Raw genomic sequence first — 18,093 nt, 5'->3', positions numbered from 1 at the left:
TGTTCCCTCATCTTTCTGGGCTGGCTTTGAGCTTCTTGAGAATTACCCATCCATGTCAACCATATCCTCCTTGGATGAGCATCAGGGGTTTGCCATTATCCTCCTGGTCAACTCCTACACAGAGGCCAGCTTAGGGCTTGCCTTCTTGGTGAAGCCCCTGCTGTTGTTTGATCCCAAGTCTACAGTCAGCTGCTTCTCTCACCTCCCATGTGAGTTGTGTGGGGCTTGCATCAGATTATCAAGGAGTGATCCAGTTCCTATATCTGGTTCTCTCACTTCGGTCTGCCGGCTGCCTGAAGGCAAGGGACCATTTCTAGTCTCCCTCTCTCTGATATATAATTGATGCTTTATCAAAGTTTTTTCAATGAATGGCTGAATTAACCAAGATACTACCAAATGCTTTCTTTAAATATATTTAACAAATAGACTTATTTTGTGTGGCTGCGGAAGGAGAGAAATGGTGTCTGAGGATAGCATTTTCAGAGAAGCAAACTTCAATTCAACCTTAAGGACATTCCAGTAGCCACAGCTGTCCACCAGTGAAAGGGCTGCCTGGAGAGGTAGTGAGTTCCCAATGCACAGAGGTATACACACAAAGGCCGGGTATTTTAAGGGCGTCACTTCTGTAATATGGATGATCAAAATGAAAGGGGATTCTTGATAACACAGGAACCATAAATATTGAATTATCTTTTCAATTCTCTTTCAAGGTTTCTGGTAGCCTGGAGGAGAAAGTCTCAGTTTGGTACTAGTGTGTTGTTAATGTCCTCCAATCTCCTTTTTAGCAAATAGAGAACAGACCTCAAGATTTAATATACTGTTTGGTTTTTGTTGAATTTACTTTTTTGGTTACCTTCTATTTATAACAAACGATCCTGTTTTTTTTCAAAGCTGAAACTAGGGAAGTTCTTTGTAAATAAATTTAAGTTAAAAAAAGACATCAACAGGGAGATATTAAGTGTGGTAGTGTGCAGGAATGGCAAAAATCCTGAAGCCAGCATCGAATCACTCTAAGTCCCATTCCAGTTCCTCCTGCAAAGTGAGCGTCTTTCATCTTTACCTTCTTTATCCTCCACAATTTTTTTTTTTTTTTTTAAATCAGGGGAAGGGATTTTAACATAGGAGGCTCAGCCTGAAGAGTGGATTTTGCAGTGGCTGTAGCTCCTTTATCTCGTTCCAATTTTTCCATCTGGCTCTTTCCCAGGTCCCACACCAAATTCCCTGGAATCCTCAGAGACTAATCAGCAACTACCAAAGCATTAACTAGGACGTGCTTTCTTTATGCATATTGTTATACATATATACATTTCTATCATTTAATTTTTATACTAAAAATGAAAAACAGATGTACAAATTAGATTTTCACAAACAGTAATATGTACGGGTTTAGTTTTGACGCTATTCTATTAGGCAAATAGGATAATAATAACAACCTTCAAAGACTATATAGCACCTTACACTTTGCAAACTCCTTCCTCAGCCCTTAGCTGCTTAAATCCTCCCAAGAACCCTGGTGAGAGTTGAAGGAGTCAAGGAAGGTGTTGTCGTCCCCAACTGATAGGAAAGGGACCTGAAGGCAAGGCAGGGTGAGCCCTAACTTCAGACCCACAGCTGACCCGTGAAAGAATTGACCCAGTTTTGCATTTTGGAGTCAAGTAAACCCAGATTGGAATGCCAGTCTGCCACTTACCTGTGCTAGCCTTGTCCATCTGGCAAATGACTTAATTTCTTGAAAACTCAGTGTCTTCACCTAGAAAGATAAAGATAGCGCCTTCTTCGCAGACCACATTTCCCATGAAGGTGCAATGAGATGATGCCTATCAGACATCCAGCAGAGCACTTGGTTCACGGTGATGTGGATGTGTAGGGTGCTTAGAAGATTAAACGACCTGCACAGCACAGGCACCAAATAATCAGGAAGCCATGGATCGGGGTTTTTTCCTCTGCCTAGTGCTGCACATGCCACACGGTGCCACCCATTCTGTGGGCAGATAAACCAAGGCAAAGGGGCTTGCAAGGAAAGAGATGAGGTTGACCAGGCATTGCCTAGTGAGGCAGAATTTTTTGCTCTGTTACCAAGAATCCATCCAGAAAGTCAAAGGGGAGCTCAGAGGTGCTACTGGACACCAGACACCAACGTCTACCCTCATGCTGCAGTGTGAGGAATGGGATCCCAGAGGAAGCAGTGAGCCCGTGAGTCATTCTGCCCTGCAATGAAGGGGGAGTCACAGGGACATTTGCGCTGAGCATTGAAGTTCACATAAGAGTCTGCAGAAGGAGAAAGTAGTAATGGAGGAGAAAAACCAATAGTTTTAGAACACTTATCATAGCCTGTTTGTCTATGTACATCAGTCCTTAGATCTTCCCAACAACTTATTGAGGTGCTAGTGGTAATAATGGTAATGACAATAAAAATTACTATTATGTGCAGGGTTTGACACCAAGAGAATTGCATGGGTTGTGTCATTTTGTCCTCCAGGCACCACTATGAGGTAGTCATCACTTCGTTTCACAGATAAGGAAAGAGAAGGTTTAACTGTAATAACTTTCCAAGTTCACTTTGTTAGTGAGGGACAGAATTGGCATTTGAACCCCAGCCTCTTGACTCGATAGCACCCCAACTGATAAGCAAAGCCTGCTTTGGCCAGGGGACTCAATGGATGGAATTAGTCCCCTTCAGGATGACTCTGTCTCAGGGCTGCCAAATAGTGCCAGAGCCAGGCCCTGAACTATGCTCTCTGGCTCCCAGCGTGGCAGCCTCACACTCCTCGGGGGACTCCTGGTGGGTGGGGGATAATAAAGTAAATATTTATAAAGTAATTTATAAAGAAAAGGGGTTTAATGGACTCACAGTTTCGCATGGCTGGGGAGGCCTCTGGAAACTTACAATCATGATGGGAAGCACCTCTTCACATGGCAGCAGGGGAAAGAAAGAGTGCTCAGTGAAGGGGGAACCCCCTTATAAAACCATCAGATCTTTTTTTTTTTTTTTTTTTTGAGACGGAGTCTTGCTCTGTCGCCCAGGCTGGAGTGCAGTGGCGCAGTCTCGGCTCACTGCAAGCTCCGCCTCCCGGGTTCACGCCATTCTCCTGCCTCAGCCTCTCCAAGTAGCTGGGACTACAGGCGCCTGCCACCACGCCCGGCTAATTTTTTGTATTTTTAGTAGAGACGGGGTTTCACCGTGGTCTCGATCTCCTGACCTCGTGATCTGCCCGCCTCGGCCTCCCAAAGTGCTGGGATTACAAATTACAAGTGTGAGCCACTGTGCCCGGCCAAAACCATCAGATCTTGTGAGAACTCATTCGCTATCATGAGAACAGCATGGGGGAAACCGCCCCCTATTATTCAATTATCTCCACTTGGTCCCACCCATGACATGTGGGGATTGTACTACAATTCAAGATGAGATTTGGGTGGGGACACAGCCAAACCGTATCAGGGTGGAACTGTCTCCCCTCAAAATTCCTATGCTGACGTCCTAAACTCCAGTACCTCAAAATGTGACCTTATTTGGAAACAGGGTCTTTATTAGAAGTAATCAGATAAAAATGAGGTCATTGGGAAGAGCCCTAATCCGACATGACTGGTGTGTATCTTTACAAAAAAAGGAACTTTGGGCACAGAGACCAACACACAGGGAGAATGCCTTGGAAAGGTGAAGGCAGAGATTGGGGTGCTGTATCTACACTAAGGACACCAAAGATCTCCAGCAACCCACCAGGAACCAGGAGAGAGGCCTGGGACAGATCCTCCTTCACAGCCCTTGGAAGGAACCAACCCTGCCGACACCTTGATCTCAGACTTCCAGCCTCCAGGACTATGAGACAACACATACCTGTTGTCTGAGCCACTCTATGGTCCTGTGTGACAGCACCTAGAAAACTAGTACGCAGCCCCATGCACGTCTTGTCCTTCAGGGCCCTGGCTGTGCTACATGTTCAGTCTTGTCTGACCCTCATCCAGTCCCTCTCTGCCCTCTGGCCACACTCACTTTCTGTCAGTTCTAGATGATGTCTGTGCCCGTGAGGGCTTCACGCTTATTTCTGGGAATGCTCTTCTTTATCGCCGTGCTGTGTTAAAACCTACCCATCCTTCTAGTCTGAGCTCAGGGGGCACTTTTCACCTACTCACAAATATTTTCTGAGAGTGCCTGTGTGCCCAGGTTGGCCTGGGCACCAGAGAAACACTGGTGAGTAGGACAGACATAAGCTAGAGAGGGGACAAAGACCAGAAGCAGAAAGGAAAAGAACACGACAAACATCAGGTGTGGAGTGCTGTAATGACAATGACTTAGTGTGACATAGGGTGTGTGGGTGGCCAGGGAGGCATCCAGGAGGAGAAATAGCTCAGCTCAGGTCTCAGTGATGAGAAGGACCCCAGGGTCCCCTGATGCTCCCTCCCCTCCGCCTTCCCCCGGAGGGGGCAGCCCCCTGTTAAAGACTCTCCAGGCTCCATGCATTTCTCCTTCAGAGCCCTTCTTCCCGCTGCCATTTTCTATTGATTTTTGTGATTATCTGATTGTTATCTGAGACCCCCACTAGATTGTAAGCTCCACGAAGCGGGAAGTGTGGCTCATTTTGCTTACCATTGCCTGGCACAGAACAGGCACACACTTACTATTGGCTTAATTAATGATTCATGCTACAAGCAAGTGCAATGGATCCCGAATCCTGCTTGGGGCAGCTTAGGTAGCAGGAGGTTAAATGCACCTTTCTGGCCACAGAACTGATTGAGGTAGCATTTCTCAGAGGCAAGCCCAGTGTGAGGCCTGAGAAGGTCCTGGAACAGGGCAGGAAGCCTAAGCAGGAGCTTGCCTTCCTCCCAGAGGGACCCTGGTCCCAGGGCAGCGGCTTTGGATTCATCTGGAACATGGGACTCTGCAAGCTTGGAAATGGGTTTTGTTTGCTAAGCGGAATTTTCCGGCCCTCAGCCGAGAAGCTGGAGAAACTGGCTCACTGCTAATTTCATTTTCCCAACTCACTGGCTTGGCAAGGCCTGGCTCCGCTAGCTGCAGTCTCCTGGAACCTCATATCCAGATCCCCTAGCCAAAGAAAGAAAGCTGTGACTCACCAGAAATGTTCATTGCTATTTTCTGGCCATAAAAAAAGAAAATATATACATACATATGCAAAATTTCTAACGTGATTTCTTAGTTCAGCAGCTTCTGCTTGCTGGGTCGACGCTTGCATGAAAGATTGGAGAAGAAGAAGGGTCGCTCTGAGTGCCTTGGCCGAGAGCACTGGCCCTCATTCATTCTGACGTCTTCCAAAAATGAGGCTGCAGAAGACAAAAGTGGCTGCTGGCACAGAGAGCTGGATCTCAGGTCAAAGGGGTTCCACTTTCAAAAGGGGCAAACAACCCCGGGAACAGGGAAGGCAGAGGCTCAAGTTTTCTGCAGCCTGGTGTCTGACTCTGCGGTCCGCGGCCTTCGTGCTTCCTCCCTCCTGCAGTCCCAGTGTGAGCCAGATGGGGACAGGATGGAGTGCGTGAGACCCTGCAGGCCCCTCCAGCCTCACTCTGCACCCTCTTCCTCCTCTGCCTTGCCTCCCACTCCAGCCAGGCTGTTCTTTACTTAGTTCCTTAAATGCACCAAGCTCTCCACTCTGAGGCGCCTTTGCCCATTCTGTTCCCGCTGCCTGGAGCCTTCTCCCACCAGCCCACCTGCCCAGCCCCTTTCACTAGCGCCCTCCAACTCTTCCTTTGGAGCCCAGCTTAATGACCCCTTCCTTGGGGATACTTTAGTGACCCAAAAATCAGGCCAGCCCCCTTATTACAGGCACTCATGGCACAGGCTCCCCTCTGTTCCAGCACATTCTGCACTTCTAACTCTACCCACATTCGTGGGCTCGTGGTGGGTGTCTGTCTCTTCACCAGACTGTCTGCTCCATGAAGGCAGGAACTGTGTCTGTTGGGCTCAAGATTGTGTCCCTGGGGTCTGATCTATACAAAATATTCAACAAAAATGTATGGAATGCATGAACTGCTGAAGAATGACTGCAGAGCTCTCTTCTGGCATTTAAGCCCAGAGTGACTCCATGGTGTGAGCGGCCAGGCTACAGGGGATAGGTGGCCTGCCCAGAGTCCACAGCTAGCAAGGCAGACACCGGTGAACACCCATGCCCACGTCAGGTGGCTTTCTGTTCTCTACTGCTGTGCTGAGTCCCACCTGCGGGCCTTCTTTCTTCTTTCAGACATGGCGAGAGCCTGCCTAGTACCATTGTGGCCAAGGCCACACATGCTAGCTTTCTACAGAGCAGCTCTTGACCCTGGCTGTGGACAGTTCACCCTAGCCTTTTAGACTACAAATGACCTGCCCCACAGGAGGGAGCCAGGGCTGGGAGAAGGTGGGGGTGCAGAACCAGCAGTTTCCCATGCTGGGATGGGCGTAGAGAATGGGCCGCTGATCGGACGGCAGGCCTAGGACAGCATCTCAGAGAAGGCCGGGCTGCACATTGTCCTATCTTGCCCTCTTTCAGGGAAGCAGGAGGGGAGGCGCCGCCGCGGCTTGGCCCTGCCCCAGCCCTCCGGCCACAGCCTTGCCAGGCTTCCCGGGGATTGACCTCTTCTGCTATGTGGCCACGGCATTTGTAAAGCCTTCCTTGTTGTTCTGTGGTTTTAAATAGCATCCAACTCCTTGCTGGTGGCTTCCATGTTTGTCTCTCCAGCGCAGATAGCTCCCTCTGGATGCCCCACAGCCTTTAAGACTCGTCCTGTTCAACTCGAATTCATTGTCCTCCCTCCTGCCCCACCCTTGACCTGCTCCTCTTCATCTCCACAGAGGCTCCTTCTACTCTCCTAGGTGCCCAAACCAAAAACTGGGGAGTCATCCTGGACATCTTTTGCTCTCTCCCAACTTCCAGCCCCAACTCCATCTCGTCAATCTCCTCGTCCAGTCAACTTCCTACCTAAGCCTTTCTTGAATCCCTCAGTTTCTTTCCCAGCCCCCTGCCTCTGCGCAGCAGCCAGAGTGAGAGTTTGAAAGTTGCGGTTCTACCCTTCCACTCCCCTCCTCTAAAAACCCTTCAAGGGCTGCCTGCTGACCTCAGGACGGAGCTCAAACTCTAATGAGAGTTAAAGGCCCTTTTCCAAGTGGCCCCACCTCAGTCTCCATGTTCACCTGCTGTCCTCACTCTCCTACCCCAGAACACCATGCTTGGGCCCCCTCCCTACCTGCTTCTCCTTCTCCTGCTCCTCCCTGGGCCCTTGCTCATCACATTTCTCCCTTTTGAAGGCTCCTCCCTGTGAAACTCCAGTCCAGCCTTTAGTTCTCAGTCTAGAAAGCGTTTCCTACAGGAAGCCATCCATGACCACCTCACCACCAGATCTGGGGAAGGAGGCTCCCCTCTGTTCCATAGCCTCCTTCCCATGACTGCATTAATGAGGCTGCCTCATCACTTTCTGTTCCTTGTGAATCTCCTTACTCAAGCGGAAGACTTGCGGGGCAGGGTCTTGCAGCCTTGGTTGCTCCTGCACTCGCAGCACCTAGTCCTGCCCAGCACAGACACACAAACGCAAGGAGTGAACGAGGGCTGGAAGGAATCTTCGCAGCAACTGCTCACTTCAGCTTGAGTCTTCGGCTGCTTTCCGGTAACATCCTTCTCCTTGCCTTGGCTCACTCTGCCTCCTGCAATTCTGTCTTACACCTCACTGCCTCCTGGCTTGCAGCTTCTGATAAGGATAGCGCTGTCCTCTCTGCCCTTCCTCTCATCTCATCTCTCTGGCTAGATGACCTAGTTAATGGTCCCCAAACTGTCCCAGCAGTTCCCCATCAGTTCCAGATCACTTGTCTTTTTCCTTCCCTCCGAAACTCACCTTCTGGCTGTGGCTTCCATAATTTTGCACATTTAATTCCCTGGTGCTGTTCACTTCTTGCCTCCCAGGTTCAGCTAAGCCCCTGAAGTAATTTAAGTAACAGCTCAATTATCTCATCTCTCCTTTAATCTTTCCATTTCCATCACCACCTAGGAACAGTGAAAATGAGATAAGCAATGCATTTTCTGTCCAAACCTACTGCTCCCCTTGCAGTTCTTATCTCAGTTCATGTCATCAGCATCTACCCAGTCGCCTAAGATCTCAGCCTCAGAATCACCGTCTGCTTCTTCCTCCTCTCTCCGCTGTTTCCAGGAAGTTTCCAAGAGGATCTGCTCTCCTATTGAGAAATCTCTCAAGTCCATCCTTCTCTGGCCACAAGGCCACACCCAGGCCTCACCATCTCTCTTTTGAACCAAGATTACCTCCTGCCTGGTCCTCTTACCAAAAGCCCCATATCCCTGCTCATCCACCCACCCACCTACCCATCCATCTCTTCATCCTCCAATCTGCCTTCCATGATCATGCCAAAACACATGTTGGTTATATCCTACCTCTGCTGAAATAACTTCCATGACTCCCCACTGCCCATAGCAGACATTCTTATTTATTTTAGAAACTGGGTCTTGCCTATTACTCAGGCTGGAGTGCAGTGGCATGATCATAGCTCACTGCAGCTTCCACCTCCCGGGCTCCAATGATCCTCCCACCTCAGTCTCCCAAGTAACTAGGACTATGGGTGTGTGCCACTATGCCTGGCTAATTTTTAAATTTTTTGTAGAGATGGAGTCTTGCTATGTTGCCCAGGCTGGTCTTGAACTCCTGGACTCAAGTGATCCTCCTACCTTAGCTTCCCAAAGCCTTGGGACTCAGGCATGAGCCACTGCACCCGGCCTAAAGCAGGCATTCTTAACTGTGGCTGCACATTAGAATCCTCTAGAGAGTATAAAAATATGAGTACCACGCGCTACCCCCAGAGATTCTGATTTTCTCTTGAATGGGGCCTGGGTCTTGGTGTTTTTTTAAAAGCTCCCCAGGTGATTCTAGTGTACAGAACAGGTTGAGAACTATGTGGTCTAGAAGATAAGGGGTCCCACCCCCTTAGCCTGGCAGTGTCCCCCACAATTGGGTCTTTAGTCTGTATCCCCAGTCTCATGTCCTACAGTCCTCCATGAACACACTCAGAATTCCAGCTCTTCTGAGCTACTTCACTATATTTGTACCCACTGTTCCTTCTACCCACAATTCCATCCTCTCTCTGATGTCTGACCATTTGGAAAACTCCTACCCATCCTTCAAGACCCAGCACAAATGCAACCTTTTTTCATGGGTCTCTCTTCCATAGCATCTGCTACATGGCAGGCACGTTGCTGGGTGCTGGATGTGATGACAATAGAAATGATCCCTGCTCTCAAAGAGCTCACAGTAGGGTGAGGGGGAGGGATGGAAACTCCTTAAGGTAGAAGTTCTCTAACTTGAGTATGCATCCAAATCACCTTGAGGGCTTGTTAAAACACAGATTCTGTGCCCAGCCCTAGGGCTTCTGAGTACACGTGGTCTGGGGCTGCCCTGAGAACTTGTATTTTTAAGTTCCTAAGTGATGCTGCTGCTGCTGGTTCAGAGGCCACACTGAGAACCACTGCCTTAGCATGTGGTCAAGGGAGTGTTCTCTAGGGAGGTATCATATAAGCTGAACCTACAGTAATAGAAACAGGCATTCATAAGAAGAGCAGGGACTGTGGTATTCCAGGCAGAGGGAAAAGCGTCAAGGCCCCAGTGGGAATAGAAGAGGCCACGTGCCTGGTACCCAGAACGCACTACAGGAGAACGATGCCTTCTGCAGCTTCTCCAGCAGAAGTGATGCTCTGTGTATGTCTCTGTTATAGACTGGAACCACCTTCCTCTCTAATTCTTTTTTTCTGATGCAGCCACTCAGCAGTGAGCCCCTCCAAGGCAGAGTGTGCATCACGGCCACCTTTGGGTGCCCAGAACCCACCCAAGACCTGACACAGTAGATGCTGAGGGATTCTAGTTGGGGTCTAATTGTAGTGTCCTGGCTTTTTCTCTAGGCTATAAGCCAAGGAGAAATCTGTTTGTTTCACAGCAGTGTTGTAAATGCTTCATCATCCTCCCTTGTCCTTAGATAGTTCCCATCCTTTATCTAAATCTAATTTTCTTCTCTCAAATTTCTGCTGCTTAGATAGATTTTTAGCACATTTGGTGAGAAAAAGAAAAATTCCTTGACATCAAGGTAGCTCTGCCCCACCTACCTTCCCAAGCCCCAGGAGATAGGGAGAGGTGGGGTGGTGGGGGTGGGGTGGGGACAGCAGTTCAGAGGTCCTTCTGCTTGGCTTTGGGGAGGTGGATGTGGTCATAGTGGGAGTCAGCAGAATTGCTGTATTAGTCCATTTTCACACTGCTGATAAAGACATACCCAAGAGTGGGAAGAAAAGTTTAATTAGACTCACAGTCCCACATGGCTGGGGAAGCCTCAGAATCATGGTGGGAGGTGAAAGGCACTTCTTATATGGTGGTGGCAAGAGAAAATGAGGAGGAAGCAAAAGCAGAAACCCCTGATAAACCCATCAGATCTCATGAAACGTATTCACTGTTACGAGAATAGCACGGGAAAGACTGGCCCCCAAGACCATTCCCACAACATGTGGGAATTCTGGGAGATACAATTCAAGTTGAGATTTGGATGGGGACACAACCAAACTATATCAATTGCCTTCCTCAAAAAACGCTAATAGTGGAAGGCTGTGTTTTCTGAGAACAGAACCTTAGCCAGCTCCTGGAGGTGGTCCACACTCAGGACAGGAGTGGGACAAGGCAGGCCTGGGGGAACCCTGGAGCTGCCACCTCAGGTGGTGGAAGGGCCTCTCCCCTCACATCCTGCCTTTCCAACATCTCTCTCTACACTGGAAAGGAGTCAGGGAGATAATCTGGGTCAGAGGACAAGAGCTTTAGCGTAGGTGCCCTGCGTGGCAGGAAAGGGTTATTGGTTTGCTTTTGCTTTTGAATTGACCTTTCTCTTCCTTCCTGGATAACAGGGTGTATCCACTCTTTCCTGAGGCTCACAGAGGGGTCTTTGGCAAATACAGATGGTTCTTAATTTAACCATGGGTTGACTTCTAATTTTGAGAATTTATAATGTTGTGAAAGTGATACACGTTCAGTATAAACCATATTTCAAGTACACATAAAACCGTTCTGTTTTTCATTTTCAGGATAGCATTCAACTAATTACATAAGATATTCAACAGTTTATTAGAAAATAGGCTTTGTGTGCAATGATTTTGCCCATCTGTAGGCTAATGTGTTCTGAGCACGTTTAAGGTAGGGTAGGCTAAACTGTGATGTTCCATAGTTTGGGCTTACTAAATGCATTTTCAACTTAGGATATCTTCAACTTGTGATGGGTTTATTGGGATGTAGCCCCATAGTAAGTTGAGGAACATCTGCAGAGCCAAGAGACAGGTTTTCTCTGGTCTCATTAGCATCCTGAGCTTTGGGAAACAATAGTATAAGGATCTGTGGTTCTCAGACTTGAGTGAGTATCCAAATCCCCTGGAGGGCTTGTTAAAGCCCAGATTGCGGGCCCACTCCCAGAGTGTGTGACTCAGCAGGTCTGGAGTGGGACTGGAGAGTCTGCATTTCTAACCAGTCCCCAGGTCATGCTCTTGCTGCTGGTCTGGGAGCACACTTTGACAACCCCTGCTTTAGCATCACACCCAGCTAGAGAGTGCTAATAACCTATCAGTCATTGCAGGACAAAGGGTTATTTGTCTTGTAGGTACTTGCATTTTCCTTAACCCTTCACCCTGAACAGAGAATCTGAACCCTCCTAGCCCCTTTCCCAACAGCTGCATGGAGGGGCAAAGGCGTGTGTTTCTAAGAGGCCAAGAGACAGAAGCCAATCCATGGGGAAGAACAAAGAAGTTAAGAGCCCAGGAAAATTACAGGGGTTGAGGAAGGCAGAATGGGGGAGTGGAAGTATCTACTTTTTGTTCTTTCTATTGCATAGTTCCAGAAATCATACAAGTATAATATTTAAAACACAATCGGTTTAGTATTTCTTAGCCCCAGGGGAGGTAGCTTTTTCCCAGAAGGTAGAGGTACCTGGAGCAAGCACCACATTCAGTGGGAGAGTAGAACCGTATAGGCGTCAAAGACCTGGGTTCTGGCCCCAGTGCTGGTCTGTGACCTTGGAGGATCCATTCAGCTGTTGTAGCCTGTTTCCCCAGCTGTATAAGGTGTAACAACAAGACTGACCTTGAAGGGGCACCGTGGAGGTTAAAAGAGCTGAAGTGGGTGACAGCATAAGCCACTGTTGGATGACAGTTCCAATGTAGCCAACCTGAGCTTTCTTGGTTTCCACAGGAAGGACCAGTACCTCCTCTCGCCTGTGAACTGTTGGTATCTGGTTCTGCATCAGACCCGGCGGGAGAGCCGAGACCATGCCACCCTCAATGACATCTTCATGAACAATGTCATCGTCCGCCTCTCCCAGATCAGTGAGGATGTCATCAGACTCTTCAAAAAGGTAGGCAAGTGGGCTGCTCTACGTGTCCCAGGTCTTTGCCCCAAGCTGGCCCATGGTAACACTATACCAGCCAGGGGGGGATGTGGTTTGGAGACAAGGGACCAGGAGGGACAGGTGCATTGAAGGATGCAAGTGGCTGAGGGCTGGACTTGGGACCCCAGCCCATTTGAACCCTGGATGTGCCTTTTAAAGAGTGTGTGGTCTTAGCCACTTTAGCAACCACTGCCACAAAAATAAAAACCTTTGCATGGCTAGGTAAGTAGTACATGTTCATTGTAGAAAATTTTAAAAAATGGAGATGAGCACACACACAAAAATTAAAACCACCTGAAATGGCATTGTTTGGAGATAATCACTTTGATATCCTAGGAATTTCTGTATGTATACAAACACAAATACGTTTTCTGAGAATGCTTAAATTTGTATATTTTCTAGTGTACATATGCATTTTTTCCAAATCAGATCATAATGCATATATGATTTTACTACCCGCTTATGTCACTTAACAAATTACATAACACTCTATTACATTTTCCCACATCAATAAGTATATTTCTATAACATTTTGAATGATTACATAGTATTTCATTATAGAGATGTACTCTAATTTATTTAATCTCTTATTGTTGAGCACTTAGTTTATTTCTGTTATTTTACTCTTATAAATAACACTGCCGTGAGCTTCTTTGTCACATTCGCTGTTACTTTCTTAGGATCAGTTTCTGCCGTGGGAATTTTAGAGTCGAAAGTATGCTCATTTTTAATGCTTTTGACAATGTACCTTATTGCCTTCAGAAAGGTTTTACCCATATAAACATCCAGAAGCTGAGTGCGGAAGGAGCACTGAGGTCTCTGTATCCCACGTTCCTTGCACAGTTCCTGGCATGTACAAGGTGCTGTGCAAATGTTTGTAGAACTAAACTCACTTTTGTGAATTTCAGTTTCCTTGTCTGTAAAATGAGTAAGTTATTTAGCCTCTGTGAAACTCATCCTCTTTGTCTATCCTGCAGGGTTAAGATCAGCTACTTCCCAGGAGGGTGAGGGTTAAACAAATGGTGTGCGGGGAGAGTGGCATTATTGCAAAGTGGTTTGGGATGTGGCCTCTGGGTCCAGAATTCTTAAATTCTTGGGTTCATAATCCTGGTTCCATCATTTATTAGCTGTGTATCTTTGGGCTTGTTACTTCAATGCTCTGTGCCTCAGTTTCCTCATTTGTGAAATGGGGATGGAGATAAATACCCATGGGCAGATGGAAGGATTAACAGGCTTGTTGTTCCTGTGTACAGCGTGGAGAGCATCACCTGGCACTTAGTAAGTGCTCATGAAAGCTGACTATTATTATGCGAATTTAAGAGACTATTATTACCAAAAGAATCTAGCTCCTCTCTTCTTGCCAGGTGCCAGTTTCAGGGGTTTGGTGATCTGAGATTGCTAGAAGCACAAAGAAGGGGACAAGTTGATTGAAAATATAATCATCTCTCCGTGGTCTGTGTTTGGATTGTCCACTTTGAGGATTACTTCTATAGCAAAATTGTAATCGCAGGCTAATTTTCTCCTGCCACACAATATGCTTCTGGTCTCCTTCTGGGGTCGTGTTTATGAAATGTGGGCTAAGTTTCATATTGCATAAGCAAACATAATTAGGAAGGTAAATACAGTGCAAAGAAAAAAATTACACAGTGCTTTGCAAAGCCAAACTGAAGTGATCCAGACGTCTGCAAGTTTGGACTGTTGGTCCCATTCCCAGCCCCTGCCTGCTGCTGCTGTCACATCTTTTTTCCTTGGTGGGAGTGACTCACAGAGAAAGGGTCATCGAGGCCTTTAGGAAATGAAGGGTCTTTTTCCTGAGCTGAGCCCTGGGACAAGTGAGATAAATCTTTTCAGTTCTCATTTAGGCTGACAGCAGCCTGACTTGTGATGGAGGTTAACAGGGTGGAAAATAATGAAAAAAATGTCTACAGCTGAGCTCCTGGCTGCCTTGTTACCAGGCCTGTGCCTGTGGAACAAAGGAAACAACCCAGCCCACAGGGGCTTTGGAGAGAGGCGCGGACTGAGCCTGGCTGGCTGACTTTGCACAGCACGGCCCCTTTGTGTTGCATCAGTTATACCTAATTTCGGAACGGAGGCCGGCACTCTTTACATAATAATAGTTCCCGCAGACCTCAAAGCAACTGTGGAGGCTGCTGTCTGGTCAGACTGAGGATTTTCACTCACCTCATTTTACAGGTGAGGAAGTAAAGCGTTGGGAGGCTGCAAGGAGAACCCAGACTTGGTTGCTTTGGGCCTCTTGTCATTACTAGCAGGAGGCAGAGTGGCTGGGCTTTTGGAGTTTGTCTCAGAACTGCCTATCACTGCACCCTGGGCAAGTCTCTCTGAGTCTCAGTTTTGTCATCTGGGAAATGGAGCTGGTAATAATGCCAACTTCACAGAGGGCCGCTTTAATATGTAGAGGTGAGCCAAGTGTCCAGCCCAGGCCTGGTTTCCAGTAGGTGCTTGTTAAATGGTAGCTTGCCAGTGATCCCTAAGAATAGAAACCACTCCCCATGTCTGAGCTGGGGTCCTAGGGCTCTACCAAGCCACAGTCTGGCAGTGAGGCTGCGGGAGATGGGAGCGGCTTGTAGGCCAGGTGTCTGTCCTGTGCCTATCTTCCGGCCTGGGCCTGGGCAGCTGCCCTGCCTGCCAGCTTCTGACTGATGCGGGAGGTGGTTTGACTTAATAGCTTACCTTTTCGTGATTCTCCATTTCCCCTTTTGCAGTGAAGTCTGTTCTTATGACTAGAGGCAGCACTTCAAATTCCAGAAGCCCATGCACGTGGCGCTTGCTTTAAGTGTGAGATGTGGATCAGCCATAGCAAAATTAAACTGAATGAGATCCAAGAGGCCATCTTTAGTGATCAGGACTCTTGTGGTGGCAGACAGCAGAAATGCAGCTTGCCCCGCTTTAAGAGAAAAAGGGACCTTACTAGTTATAAGCCTGGCTTCCGGCATGGGTGGGCTTCAGGGGAACAAAGAATGTTACTAGAACTCTGTCTTTCTGCAACTCTTTCTGCAATTCTGCTCCAGTTTTCTCTGTTTCCCTTTTTTGGGGGGGAGGCTAGGGGCTCTTTTGTAGTCAGCCCCATTCGCTGGCCATGTGATAACCAGAGGGCCCCTGGCATCTCCAGGCTTACATCCTCTCTGCTTCAAGTCCCATTTCCCAGAATGGGATTTTTTGGTCTGTGATTGGTCCAGCACGGGTCACGTGAGCACACCGGGGGCTGCATCTGTGGCTGGGGCGCTGCGGGGCGCTGCAGGGCTCTGCCTCACCAGGCCGGGAAACATACCCATCCCTGAAGCCAGATGCACACTCAGTTCCACCTGACCCATGGGACTGAGAATGGGTGAGGGGTGGTTCCCCAGGAAAAGTAGGGGTGCCTTTACAAGAAGAAGGGAGAAATAAAACAGGAGATGGCCACTGGACTCTCTTTTCCAGCCCTTTTATCATCCCCTACAGCAGCTGTACGCCTCTGCTAGATGTCCCTCAATAAAGAATGCTCCTTACCTCTCACGATAGCTCATTCCATGTGGGGACATCCGTGATCAATAGAAAATTCTCCTGAATGCCGAAATGGAATCTTGTAGTGTTTTCACTCACAGGTCCTGATCATCCCTAGAGGGCCAAACAGATCAAACCCACATGGAAACCTGTCAGTTGCTTGAAGGCAGAAATGATGACCATCCACTGGTCCTTCCTGCCTGTGGGCAGATGTCCCAAGTTCCTTCCATCGTCCTCCTGGAATTTGGCTTTGTGTTTCTGTCCCCATATCAGTCGCCCTCCCTGGGTCATACTTCAGGTCTTCTCTGACCTACAGAAGTTACTATTCAGAACCAGTCGGAATACTCTAGGAAGGTCTGAGCAGCTCCGGGCAGAGCAGGGCTGTCCAGACACTTTATTTCTCATAATAAGACCCATGAAGGTGTTTACCTCTTTGATGATTGTTTTACCACATGATTGACACAGTGAACTCTCAGTCAGCAAAAAGTCCCAGGTATTTTTGTACCAATTGTTTTTTAATCCAGCCTTTGACTTCTGCTTTTGTGTTTCTTCATATTTACCCTTCTAAAACTTCATTTTGTTAGATTCTGGTCAAATGGGATCAGTGTTCTTATTTCAGTGATTTTTCAAGCAGCAGGAGGGTAACTGCCAAGAAGTCCTAATTCCTCCTCTGTGGGAAAAGGCTATTGTGTAACTTCTCCATGTCTTCCTCCTCGGTGTCACCTTCTATGTGTCAATTCTTTGGCCTCTTGTTTGATTCTTCTCTGTCTTCTTAGTGAGAGGTGGAAAGTGGGGCAAAGAGTTGAGAATAAATTCACAGTGGAAGTGCCCCTGGAGTTGGGTGTTAACAGATGAATAAGAGCCTGCTGAATGGGGAAAGGAGGTTGGGAGTTGAGGGTCTGGAGAAGGGTAAGAACCAGTGGGTAGAGTTTATTGTGATGGAGGTCGAAGGGAAAAACTCAGAACAGAGGCTGAAAAATGGTAGTGCACAACTGAGTTTGGCTCTGACGTATAATCTTCTTGGCCCTTACTATGTTAAGAAAGATTAAGTTGACATTTAAACATTTAAAGATTTCTCTAAAATCACGATTTTGTGTTTCTCTTGCAAAATCAGAAGCTCTGACTATATCAGCCCCACATGGACTCACACTTGGCATCAGCTAGCGGTGGCTGAGTGGCTGCCAGCCCCGTCAGCCTAGGCACGCTGTCTCTGCCACTCCACTGACCCTGCTGGCGTATTTTACCTTACTTGGCTCCTTGATTTTGCCTCTCTGGCCCTTTGTGCATTTGAGTATTTGGCCTTGTCTTTAAATATTACCTAACTGCGGTTCTTAAAATCTAGCGTGCATCAGGATCACCTGGAGGCTTTATTAAATGCAGACTTCTGGGCCCCAGTCCCACAGTTTCTGATTCAGTAGGTTTAAGGTGGGGCCTGAGAACCTGCATTTCTAGCATATTCCCAGGTGATACTGATGCTTCTGGTCTGGGGACCATACATAGAGAACGACTCCTAGTCCAACCTCCTCGTTTCACAGATGAGGAAACTGAGGTTCATGTTTGGCAAATGCAGAGTCTGGCTCCAAACTCAGGTTTTCACCTCCAGCTCTAGGACTAAAGCCACTACCCCATGTGCTGCACCAGGTGGGAGGGTCAGTCCACATCCCACTTGCTCTCCTGCTCCCCACTAACCGTTTCTGAAACTGGATATTGAAGCCCATTCCATTTCCAGCCTCATTCTGTTTTCTTCAGCTTCCTTAACAATAGCCATCCATTATTCTATGCTCTGATGCCTGCGGAATTTAATTACTTGCCCCGGCCGTGATGTGAATTTGATGGTTGGAAGCTGTGGTGTTGGGAGGAAGCGCTAATGAGGAAAGACTCTTTGCAGAGAAGCGAGGCCATGTGGGGGGCTTGTGTTTGAAAGCAGCCATTCACTGTGTGGCAACAAGGACTTGGTCTTGAGTGAGTTTTCTCATTCCCGCCTCGAAGATGTCCATCGCATTTCATAACTAAATCAGGGCTTTTTGTGTTCAATAATTGCCTTGCTTTGTAACCGAGATCAAAAGCACCCAGTGGCCTTGGATTCAAAGCCAAGTTTATTTTTTATGTTTTGGTTGCATGAGAGAGTGGAGTGAGGGTTTGCATGCTGGAGGGTCCAGCTATGAGGCCTGCATGGGGAAGGAGGAGGGAGAGAGCAGAGTGGG

At 47.8% G+C, this 18,093-nt stretch overlaps 1 protein-coding gene across 9 annotated transcripts in view; it reads left to right on the top strand.

The window, feature by feature from the left end:
• SRGAP3 (SLIT-ROBO Rho GTPase activating protein 3) overlaps positions 1–18,093 on the top strand; it is a 269,948-nt gene that overhangs the window by 134,367 nt on the left and 117,488 nt on the right. For all 9 annotated transcript variants that reach the window (XR_009213058.1, XM_032149572.2, XM_032149571.2 and 6 more), the window contains exon 3: positions 12,193–12,355. Coding sequence is in view for 8 of the 9 variants with exons in the window: in XM_032149572.2 (XP_032005463.1) it covers positions 12,193–12,355 (163 nt within the window). In the remaining variant the exon portion in view is untranslated. The remainder of the gene's footprint in view (positions 1–12,192; positions 12,356–18,093) is intronic.

Source organism: Hylobates moloch, unplaced genomic scaffold, assembly GCF_009828535.3.
Source record: "Hylobates moloch isolate HMO894 unplaced genomic scaffold, HMol_V3 SCAFFOLD_4, whole genome shotgun sequence".
Taxonomy (NCBI): domain Eukaryota; kingdom Metazoa; phylum Chordata; class Mammalia; order Primates; family Hylobatidae; genus Hylobates; species Hylobates moloch.
The sequence above is the reverse complement of the archived record's forward strand: the minus strand, read 5'-3'. Positions and strand labels throughout refer to the sequence as shown.